General features: G+C 36.1%; 2 protein-coding genes across 2 annotated transcripts; one reads left to right on the forward strand and one right to left on the reverse strand.

Moving 5' to 3' along the window:
- Window positions 1-510: 510 nt before the first annotated feature.
- LOC120125483 (NADP-dependent malic enzyme-like) lies at window positions 511-5,031 on the forward strand. The gene is made up of 20 exons (XM_039143918.1): window positions 511-559; window positions 889-1,169; window positions 1,495-1,615; window positions 1,720-1,794; window positions 1,926-2,077; window positions 2,176-2,281; window positions 2,378-2,443; window positions 2,634-2,729; window positions 2,820-2,891; window positions 3,003-3,086; window positions 3,169-3,267; window positions 3,380-3,427; window positions 3,531-3,584; window positions 3,674-3,772; window positions 3,879-3,968; window positions 4,055-4,132; window positions 4,244-4,318; window positions 4,397-4,487; window positions 4,584-4,712; window positions 4,802-5,031. Exons 1-20 carry the CDS (start codon window positions 530-532, stop codon window positions 4,888-4,890), a joined length of 1,935 nt encoding a protein of 644 aa, XP_038999849.1. The 5' UTR covers window positions 511-529; the 3' UTR covers window positions 4,891-5,031.
- Window positions 5,032-7,874: 2,843 nt separating this feature from the next.
- LOC120125363 lies at window positions 7,875-9,882 on the reverse strand. Its single transcript, XM_039143792.1, has 4 exons — window positions 9,753-9,882; window positions 9,404-9,511; window positions 8,341-9,316; window positions 7,875-8,246 (listed from the first exon to the last, which is right to left on the reverse strand). The coding sequence occupies exons 2-4, from the start codon at window positions 9,437-9,439 to the stop codon at window positions 7,990-7,992; spliced, it is 1,269 nt and encodes a 422-aa protein (XP_038999723.1). The 5' UTR covers window positions 9,440-9,511; window positions 9,753-9,882; the 3' UTR covers window positions 7,875-7,989.
- Between the last annotated feature and the right edge of the window lie 1,347 nt (window positions 9,883-11,229).

The following is an 11,229-nucleotide window of genomic DNA, read 5'->3' on the forward strand; positions in this document are numbered from 1 at the left end:
GTCATTTTGATTTTGTGATTCCAAGTTGAGGACGAGTCAGTGTCTGCCGTTTCTTCCGTTCCTGTCATCTCTTTAAACGGCAGACTTAGGTTGTTCAGAAAGCCAAACTCAAACTCATTAAACTCGGACACCTAAAAAATACAGCCATTACTTCCGATTAAACTCAAGCTTGAAACAGGGTGGAACATGGGACCCACATTTTTTTAAAGGTGATGTCTTGATGATGTGGTGGTGGCACTTTCGTAATAAAGGGCCAAAACCAGCAACCCAGTTGTCATTTGCAAGCAGCAAAAATGTCCCGGAAAGGGAAAGGAAAAGGAAAACCAGACACGTTTTTATAGGACACCCTCTCGCCTTATTCGTTTCTCTTCCTCTGTTTCTCTCTCACACATAAAACCAGCGGTTAGTATCCAGAGAAAGCAAATCAAGGGAAGAGGGAAGGGAATAGCTCAATTATCCACCAAAGGCTCTTCCTTTCCTTTTTTTTTTCTCGTTTCTTTTGAGACAAATTCCACATTTATCTGTCACCATGATTTCCTTGCACAGAAGCTGTTTTCTGGTAATTTGCTAATCTCAACCCATTCTTCATTTTTGCTGTTTTCTAGAATCTTAATTCTAAATCTTTAGAAGTTATTAAATCTCTGTCATGTTTTTTTTTCACTTTCTCCAATCTTTTTGCTTGTTTCGGAAATCACATGATTTAACCCTTTTTTTGTCCTATGTAGTTGAAGGTCTTTTTTATGGTTCTTTTACATTCCAGAATACAACTAAAAAAAATCCTTTTTCCCCCAATAAAGTTCTCAGATTTACCATAAATTATTTAAAAGAAGATTTTTTTTGTTTGTTTGTTTTCAATTCAGTCTGATTACTTTTTTATTTTTGGAACAGAACAACACTGGCATTTCGGGGTCTTCAAGCCCTTTGTCTTACAAGTTGAAGAAACTGCCACCAGCTTCAGTCAAAGTGACGGCATTACGCCCCAACAGGGACGGATACAGCAGTGTTTTGGTTGAGAACAGCAACCCATTGAAAGAAATAAAAGATGACACTTCTTCTGTTGCTGACGTGGACCCCACTTCTACCGTTTCCGGCGAAGACACTGAGTTCTCCTACGATGACGCCGCCGCCGACGATCAACTTGTCACCCCTTGGTCTCTCTCTGTCGCCAGGTAAATTTTATTACTTCCCCTTTCACACATCGAGTATCATTGTCTTTGTCGAAGCGTTGGGTCTTTTTTTATTTTTTTATTTTGATGTCCTTGTTTTGGATTCTAGTGTTTTATATTGACTGATAGATCTTGATGTTCTGGCCAACATTGACCAATTCAGGTCTTCGATTTTTTGTTTTGTCGTTGCGATGATTCTTAGGGGCTATTGGAATTACTATGATGCTAGAACGAGTCATATGTTCATTGAACCACTCTAATAGCTAAATCCAATATGAATTTGCTGTCGTATTCTTTCGAAGTTTAAGCTCTTCTTCGTGGGCTGCAGTGGTTATTCCTTGTTGCGAGATCCTCACCACAACAAAGGACTTGCCTTCAATGAGAAAGAAAGAGATGCTTATTACTTGCGTGGTCTTCTTCCCCCTACTGTTATTTCCCAAGATCTTCAGGTTATCTACCCTGCTTGTACATCATTTTTTACCTTTATTTGAATCATTCTGTTGGATTTTGTTCGTTTTCCTTAACCGCGAACTATTTTACTACAATTCACCAGGTCAAGAAAATGATGCATAGTATCCGCCAGTATCAAGTTCCTCTGCAGAAGTACATGGCCATGATGGATTTGCAGATGACCATCCACTCTATGTAAAAATTCTTATGCATTATTGTTATCATAGATCAGTATTGCTTGGTGCTTTAATCAATTTCCATGAGACGTTGATACTTTTGACTTGATTTCCGTTTTACTTCCATTTTCAGGAATTAAATGAACGGCTGTTCTACAAACTTCTCATCAACAATGTTGAGGAGTTACTGCCAGTTGTCTACACGCCAACTGTCGGTAAAGCTTGCCAGAAGTATGGGAGCATATTCAGGCGCCCTCAAGGTCTTTTTATCAGTTTGAAAGAAAAGTACGTTTGTCATATGAGAACTGGTTACATGGATTATAGCTGGTATTCTTGAATCTTGTGCTTATTTCCCATATTACTCTGACACGTATCCTTCGTAGGGGGAAGATTCGTGAAGTTTTGAGAAATTGGCCTCAGAGGAATATTCAAGTCATTGTTGTAACTGACGGGGAAAGGATTTTGGGTCTCGGGGACCTTGGCTGTCAGGTATAAATACTTGATGGCAAACTACCAATAATTGCCTCTCTCGTCTCTCTATGCCTCATGTGTCGTTGACTCGTTAGTGTTAATTTATATCCTCAGGGAATGGGAATACCTATAGGGAAGCTTTCTTTATACACTGCATTAGGAGGAGTTCGTCCTTCTGCTGTAAGTATCCATAGTGATGAGTAATTGCCATCCTTGCTTTATTTGTACGTAATGATGGCAGCTCCATTGCGTATTGCTTTCACTAAGCGGTTATAAATCCTGACAAGCCTCATAGTGAGCTATATCTTACTTTAACCATGTTGGTGATATATCCTAATGTTTTGGCTAATACATTAGCTACCGTTTGCAGTGCTTGCCTGTAACCATTGATGTGGGTACAAACAATGAGAAGTTGTTGAATGACGAGTTTTATATTGGGCTAAGGCAAAGGAGAGCTACTGGGCAGGTACCTTATCTCCTAGTGCAATTGATTTGTTTTAGTTTTGGAGGCAATACAAAAATTATACTAACGAGTTTTTACTCTTTTTGATTCTAGGAATATGCGGAACTTATGCACGAATTCATGACTGCAGTCAAGCAGACCTATGGGGAGAAAGTTCTAATTCAGGTAAGTTGACCCAAGCAAAGACATCTATGAAATATTGGTTGTATTACATGACTTATGCGTTTGTTTATACGATAACTTTAATGTTTTCTGAACCTTGAACAATTTTTGCAGTTTGAAGATTTCGCAAACCACAATGCATTTGATTTGCTTGCTAAATATAGCACAACTCATCTGGTTTTCAATGATGATATTCAGGTTAGCAATTAAGTTTAGTTTTATTAAATCAATCAAGCGTAAAAAATTCATTTATGATTTTGGTAAATTACCCTTTTTGCAGGGAACGGCATCCGTGGTCCTTGCAGGGCTTGTTGCCGCACTAAAAGTTGTTGGTGGAACCTTGGCTGATCATAGATTCTTATTTCTTGGTGCTGGAGAGGTGAGTTACTGTTGCAACTTGTTGAAAGTTGTTGATTCCGTTCTCTATTTTTTGTTACTATGTGGACTTGCATTTTACCGCTCCACTTAACTTTTTATTTGGTGATCTGCAGGCTGGTACTGGCATAGCAGAACTTATAGCTCTTGAAATTTCAAAACAGGTTTTACTTTTAGCGATAATCATCATTTTTTTATAATATGTTTTATAGTAGACGAACATCATGGCATGAAGCTGTTGGAAATAATACTTGATTATACATGCAGACAAGCATGCCACTCAAAGAGGCTCGCAAGAAGATTTCGCTTGTGGACTCTAAGGTAATAAACATCTGATCTAGCTCTCTTGTAAAAGCAGATAATTTTTCATTCTGATGATTAAATTTGCATTCTTTTTATTCTTTTTGCAGGGTTTGATTGTTAAATCTCGTATCGACACACTTCAGCATTTCAAAAAGCCCTGGGCTCACGATCATGAACCAGTCAAGAATCTTGTCGATGCCGTTAATGTGTGAAATCTCTCCCTTTCATCTTCCTTTTCTCACCCCTCAACTCCCATCAAATATAAAAAGAAAAGGTTCTTAGTCTTTTTGTTCTTTTGTGTTATTTTGACAGGGAATCAAACCAACAGTGTTGATCGGAACATCAGGAGTAGGAAGGACATTTACTAAAGAAGTGGTCGAGGCTATGGCTGCCTTGAATGAAGTACCGTATCTCTCGATAAGTTTTCTTTATAGATAAGTGAAACAATCAAGCCATAACTGATCCAATGTTTATGCGACTGCTTGCAGAAACCTATTGTATTCTCTCTTTCTAATCCAACTTCACAATCAGAATGTACTGCAGAAGAAGCTTATACATGGAGTCAGGTAATTCAGTCGTGCAGCTTTCGTGTTGCATTTCTCAACATTCAATCTATTTATACGTGACTGTAAACAATGTAACACTGAACGGTTCTTCACATTTTTTATTGCTTTCAGGGTCGAGCCATATTTGCCAGTGGAAGCCCATTTGATCCTGTAGAATACAACGGGAGAGTTTTCGTGCCTGGGCAGGTTGTACCTAAAGCGGTTTTACCTCCATATTTGGTTGTCTTGCATTGGGCTAATTTGAGTTATATTTATCTCCTACAGGCAAATAATGCATACATCTTCCCTGGCCTCGGTCTGGGTTTAATAATGTCTGGTGCAATCCGTGTTCACGACGATATGCTTCTGGCAGCCTGTAAGTATACATTTAAAGTTCAGGAGCTTCGCTTGACAACTTGCAGCATAAGATGCTATGGAGTTTATGCTTACTTCTCTTTGTTTCTTTGCGCAGCGGAGGCTTTGGCTGCACAGGTGACACAGGAGAACTTCGACAAGGGACAAATTTACCCACCATTCAGAAATATCAGAAAGATTTCAGCTCATATTGCAGCCGATGTTGCAGCTAAAGCATACGAACTCGGTAAAATCCTTTCCTCTATCGATAATATGATATAAAATGCAACTCCATCTTTTATCTAATCTTAATTTCGTTACCCCGTTGTTTGATAGGTTTGGCTACTCGCCAGCCTCGCCCCCACAATCTTGTGAAGTATGCTGAGAACTGCATGTACGACCCTGCCTACCAAAGCTACCGGTGAAGGTATCGAGAACGTGCCTCCACTTATACCGCCTTATTATAAAAATGAAAAACATCCGCAGGAGCTCCGAAAACCATTTCGACCTCTTATTGGCCAAAGTGGGTACTGAATTCTCCAATGTATTTGTTTGTGTTTCGGATTTTAATCCTCGCAGAGATCTTGCTAAGCATACATAGCATAATGCAACCTTCTAAGCATATGTAGCATAATGCAACCTTGAATAATTCAAGCAATTCAACAGCATAAAAGTAAGTAAAAAAAATCCATTTGGGTTCATAGTGTTGAAATATGCTTACACTTCACAAATCAATGAGCCGAAATCAGTTTTATAAAATATAAACTAAAATTAACCACACAGCACGACATCAATTGGAGCGACTCCGTAAATGATCATTACAAAATCACAATTTTTTATGATTAATAGCATTTTTCGAGTGATTTAAACAAACTCCATAGGTCGTTAAGTCCTCCAAACGTTCAAGCATTGGGTTCCCATAAGTTACAATTATTATCTATATCGGTAATTATGCTTTTATTTAAATACCTCCGTAGGTCGTCAGGTCCTCCGGGCGACCTCCATCCTCCAAACGTTCAAGCATTGGTTTCCTAGATTTCCCATAAGTTGCATTGATTACCTACATCGGTAATTAGGCTTTTATTTAAAGACCTCTGTAGGTAGGTCGTCAGGTCCTCAGGGCGACCTCCATCCTCCAAACGTTCAAGCATTGGTTTCCTAGATTTCCCATAAGTTGCATTGATTACCTACATCGGTAATTAGTGGTCCATAAGACTTCCGACATGTAATGTAGCATTCATACTATATCAGAAAATAATTTCAATTAGACTTTATTTCAACAAATAATATTTTTAAAACTCTACAGCAGCAAATCAGCCTTCTTAACTCTCTCCGTAGCCTTTAAACATTCAAATTAGAGGGGTTCTAATCTATTAATTTAGTAGAACAAATTTACCTCTAATAATTTTTCTTGAAAATTTGATCTTAAAATCTTCTCCGTCTTCTTCAAAACACTAAGTATAAAAACTTAGATAATTTCCTTCTCTCTTTTTTTCTTGGTAAGCAAGAAGATTTTATTTAAAATCGAAAATTCGAGTCCGAATTGTAGGCATTGTACGTTCAAGTTTCCACTACTTACAATCCAATAACAACAAAATGATAATCTTATACTTTCTTCTTGATGATGTGCTCTTCATTAGGGAGAGGAAGCCTTTTGATTTTAACAAGTTGGCTGCCTATATGCACCGGTTCAAAGGAAGCAGTTCAAGGTAACATATATCAAAACAGACAGTGATCATCTTGTATATAACATCATCTACTATATTCTATGCATGTTGGTTTTATTGCAACCAATTATATACTTTTTTCCCTTCTGATTGGTTTGCAGCATTGGAGCCAAAAAGATGAAATCTGAGAGCACACTGTTTAGGGAATATTGCAAATCTGGAAACAGAGAAGGGTAAACCCCCCCAATTATTATCTATATGAAGCCTGTATTATTTAATGTTACAAGCAAAACCCAGAACTAGTCTTTAAAAATGGGTTGATTTGTTATTAGCAGATGCATGAGGTGTTTCCAACAACTGAAGAAAGAATATGCGACAATGAGAAAGAATTACTGATGAAACATTTGTATCTAAATTTTTTAAAAATTGATAGAATTAAATGAATAATTCAATCTTTAAACCCGTGTAATTCAAATTATTCTTTGTTTCACGAGCATCTTTTAACTTTTAGACATAATTTGAATTACTGATGAAACATTAGGTAATCATGACACCATTTCTACATACACAAAACTTAAAATCCCTTTTTATTTAAATATATCAAAAAAATATTATGGAAAGAACACTTTTTTAATTATTTTTTTTTGAAATAAAACTCATTTAACAAAGACTAATTCTATAGGGCCATTTTTTGCACACGTGATAATACCCCCAAAAGTAAGAGATGGATTCTCTCAATCAAAGTGTTGTAGGATTAATTTTTAACAATTGAGGTTTCAGTTTTACTTTTGAATATATAGATTCGCATTCGAAGAGTTTGGGATTAAATTTTGGGACCTACGATTTTTATTTTCAAAAAAAAAAAAAGAAAAAACATAGAGTGAACTTAATACATTAGGAATAGATGTGTTTTCAAAATCGAAGTGTTTGGGACTTAATTTTCTTTCTTTGTTTCTTTAGAAAATTGAAAGGAATATAAAAAAAATGTGACATGACACGTATTCATTGGATAGTTTTTTAAAAAATGGATGACTTAAAAGTTAGGATAAACTACCAATTTGATCATTGTACTTTAAAAAATTATACCAATTTGATCATGACTAAAGATCAAGCATTACCAATATACTCGTACAGGAAAAAGTAGTTGCTAATACAAAAATTCCAAAAACTTGAGCTGGATTTAGATGCGTAAATTTTGAGATCTGACTCGTATTAAACTACTTAAATGTGTAAATTCTGACACGATATTCAACTAGTGTATGCAATAGAGTTGATCAAACAAGCAAAGCAGCACTGGCAAATGCTTGGAGTTGAGACAATTGTAGTAGACAGAGGGGAGGCCATATAGTCAAATCAAAAGCAATACAGCTTCAGTGAGTTCAGGCCACTGGTTGGTGGAGGGGAACATGGAGAGTTCTGAACAAGTTCAACGTGACAATCGACCATGGTATGTACAGTTTGCGTGAAAATATTACTATTATGTAATTTTCAAAATTAAAAGGATTATGAAGGTAGTTACTATGGTTTTTGCCACGGCTTTTATAGGATACAAGAAGTCCCCACAGATTCTACAAAAATTACTTTCCCTCATTGATGTTTAAACTGATATTGGTGAACCATAACTTACAAAAAGAGGCATTCACATCCCAATTCACAAAGCACTGCATAAACAGTAAAATTTCAGAGATGTTTTTATAGTTATGTATTAGAAAATGGAAATTCATTAGGCATTGAGCATGCAAAATACATGTGGGGTAAAAATCAAAACATTCGGACTAATTTACCGGAAAATCTCTGCAAATACCAACGGCTATAAATCGAAACTTTTTTGCAGTTTTGCAGACACGGAGAGCAGTGTCATCTCGAACCATCTGATATTGAACTTTCTTCATCACATGAAACCTCATCCAGCATGTCAAGAAAACCCTTTCTAGCTGTTCTTTGAACTGCTGAGGTGTTATAACGAAGCCCATATGTCGACACTGCTTCAAACTTTGTCCATAGCTCTTTCTTTAGAGTACTCTCACCTGGATGTTTCCCCCTCCGCATTGTGCTCTGAGGTTCCTTCCACATTGGAGTACTTTCAACAGGAGCCAAGCTAATGACAGTATTTCCTGCAGAACAAAAAAAAAATTAAACTCGATGTGTTTCTCAAACATTAAACATCAGTGAATTAATCTACTGCAGCATATGCACAACGATAGATACCTTGGTTAATTGTCTTGGTTTCTTGACAAGCATTTCCTTTCGAGAAAACCACATCTGCTTGTTGATTTAAAGCATCAGTGGTAGGCAAGTGGTGATCAGTGCCAACATTGTCCAGGGGTTCCTCATCTGGTGGCTCCAACAAAATGCAACTTTTAGGAGGTGAGAATAACCACGTTGGCGAGGACTCCAGCTCTTTTTTCCTTATTTCGGGTAAGTATGTTTGCTGTATTCCTCGTAGTTCTGGATACTTCAAAGACAGATCCTCAGGGGGTTCTTCACTTCCAGAGGATTCAGAAAAAACATTCTTGTTAATTCCAACAGGATATGGAGTAGACTTGCGAACCAAAAAACAGCTTCTGTTCGAGGACTCATGAATAGGTTCGAGCAGCACACAAGATTTAGGAGGCGACATTTTTAAGCATGGCGTCGTGACAAGCACGGAATGATCTCTTTTTGAAAACACTGGTGAAGAAACGATCCTACACTCCGATGTATTATCTGTTTCAACCACAACTGAACCAGAAGGCTTAACTGGAGTTGCCTTCATTTCAACACCAGAAGGCTTAACTGGAGTTCCCTTCATTTCAACACCTTCAAGCAAGTCATCATTGTCACCCCTAGGAATGTTGAGAAAAGATGCAAGCTCAACATAAGATTTGGAAGCTATCCCTTCGATTCCTGACTTAGACGATTCACGCCTCTTGGAAGACATTGCTTTCGACAGAGGAAGAGGTGTGAGCAGAAACAGCTGTCTACCTTTCTCAACATTACAGTCAGCAGCACGCCAAGACACAAGGGGAGAGGGGGAGATTAATGAGTCCAACGTAGTTTCTTCTGGACTTCGAACATCGAAGCATTCTTTTTCATTTGCATCAACAAAAGGCACAATTTCAGCTTCCAAGTTTTTTCCAGGCTGATCTTCGTGCTCCCCGGAAGAAGGACCCGAAAATGCCTTCTGAAATCTGGGGACCCATGGCTGCAAATGTAGGAAAAAACATCTATGTTAAATCCACAACAAATTCAAGTAACACACATTTTAGAAAATTATCTTAAGAGGATTAACCTTTAAAGAGGAAAGCATATCGGAAACGACATTCATAAAAGATTCAATTTCTTTTCTCCCCTGTTCCGTTGCCTTAACCTTGAAAGCTTCCACAACAAGTTCATCAATCTGCTAAGTTCACAAACAAATTTGCGGGAAAAAAAACAATTTAGGCATAATTACCAGTCACACTTTTCAAGAGAAAAATAATGCAGAAATCATAAATGTCCTCGAGCGTAGATCGATTTTACTATAAACAAATATTTTACCAAAAAAAATGAAAATCCAGACTAACAAAAGACAAACCCTAACGAAGTGCATCAAACATAATTAGGTGAAGAGAAAAGGTGAAAAATTTCAATTACGCTACCTGGCGAAGGAGAGAGGAAAGATCGGAGTGAAGGACGAGGAGGCGATCAAGGGAGGAGTGGTTTTGGTTAATACTGTCTTTGGGGATAATCTCTTCTTCGGAATCTCTGATTTGGAGAAAGTCCTTGTGCTTTCATTGTTCGTTAAATCGCTCAGCGGTTTCCTTACTGATTTCGTCTTCGTTTCCGTTCTCGGCATCCTCGAGCTTTTTCTTCTTGTTCTTTTTCTTCTAGTCTTCCAGAATTTTCTTCTTTCTTAGTCTCTTCAATCTAGATTTTGTGCCGTTTGATTTTTGAATGTCTCTCTGGCTCTCACTTAGGCGGGTTACTGACTACAGACCAACCTATATATTTATTATTTTATTTTTTGAGAGTAAACTACAACGGTAGTCACTAAAATTTTAAAACTTATAATAGGATCACTGAACTTTTAATTCACTTTTACTATGATCATTGTTTTTAATGATAGTTGATATGATATTCCCACATTTTATAGTTTTTAATAAATTAATATCTTTCAATAAAATGGAAATATGTGTTATTATCTTATTATAGAATATATATATATATATATATATATAATTTTGATGAGAATTAAACTTATAACCTTAGAAACAATGTAACATCTGATTACTAAGTCAAATTATAAATTTTTTTAATGTCTCTCTGGCTCTCACTTAGGCGGGTTTCTTACTATTGACCAAACCTATACATTTTATTATTTTATTTTTAAAAATAAACTACACTGGTAGTCTCTAAATGTTTAAAGTGGTTGCATTTTGGTCATAAATTTTTTAAAAATTATATTAAGATCACTAAACTTTCAATTCACTTTTATTGCTATTGTTTTTGTTAATGATAGTTAATATGGCATTCCCATATGTTATAATTATAATAAATTAATATCTTTCAATCAAATGACTGTGTGTTATTATCTTATTAGAGAATATACATAATTTTGATGAGGATTAAACCTTTAACTTTAGGAAAAAATTGTAACGTCTAATTACTAGGTCAAATTATAAATTTGATATATTATTAATAAAATAATATTAATCTTTTTTAAGAAATTAATAATTTTATTCAAAATAGGAAATATCTTAAATTACAATAAATATTTATGATCATAATCGTAAATTAAGCATATAATTAGGAAAATTTCCTATAATCATTGAAACAAAACTATCATATAAGGATACAAGAAAAGATTAAAATCTAACCAAGAATACTCGAACAAAAATAGATACAGACATATTTGATTGCATCAACAAATAAACCACAAAAGGAGATTAAACTACTGAAAGACCATCGATAAATTGCAAATCAAACTCGAGCGACGTGAAAAGCTATTCACGAACGCATAATGGGCATCCAAATCCAATCCAATCCAATGATCTAAAGCAGGGAAGATCAACAATATAACAGATAAATGCTATCTTAATCAGTCGTGGCTATGTCTAATTAACTCATAGAAAATGG

This window comes from Hibiscus syriacus, unplaced genomic scaffold, assembly GCF_006381635.1.
Source record: "Hibiscus syriacus cultivar Baekdansim isolate YM2019G1 unplaced genomic scaffold, ASM638163v2 tig00110430_pilon, whole genome shotgun sequence".
Taxonomy (NCBI): domain Eukaryota; kingdom Viridiplantae; phylum Streptophyta; class Magnoliopsida; order Malvales; family Malvaceae; genus Hibiscus; species Hibiscus syriacus.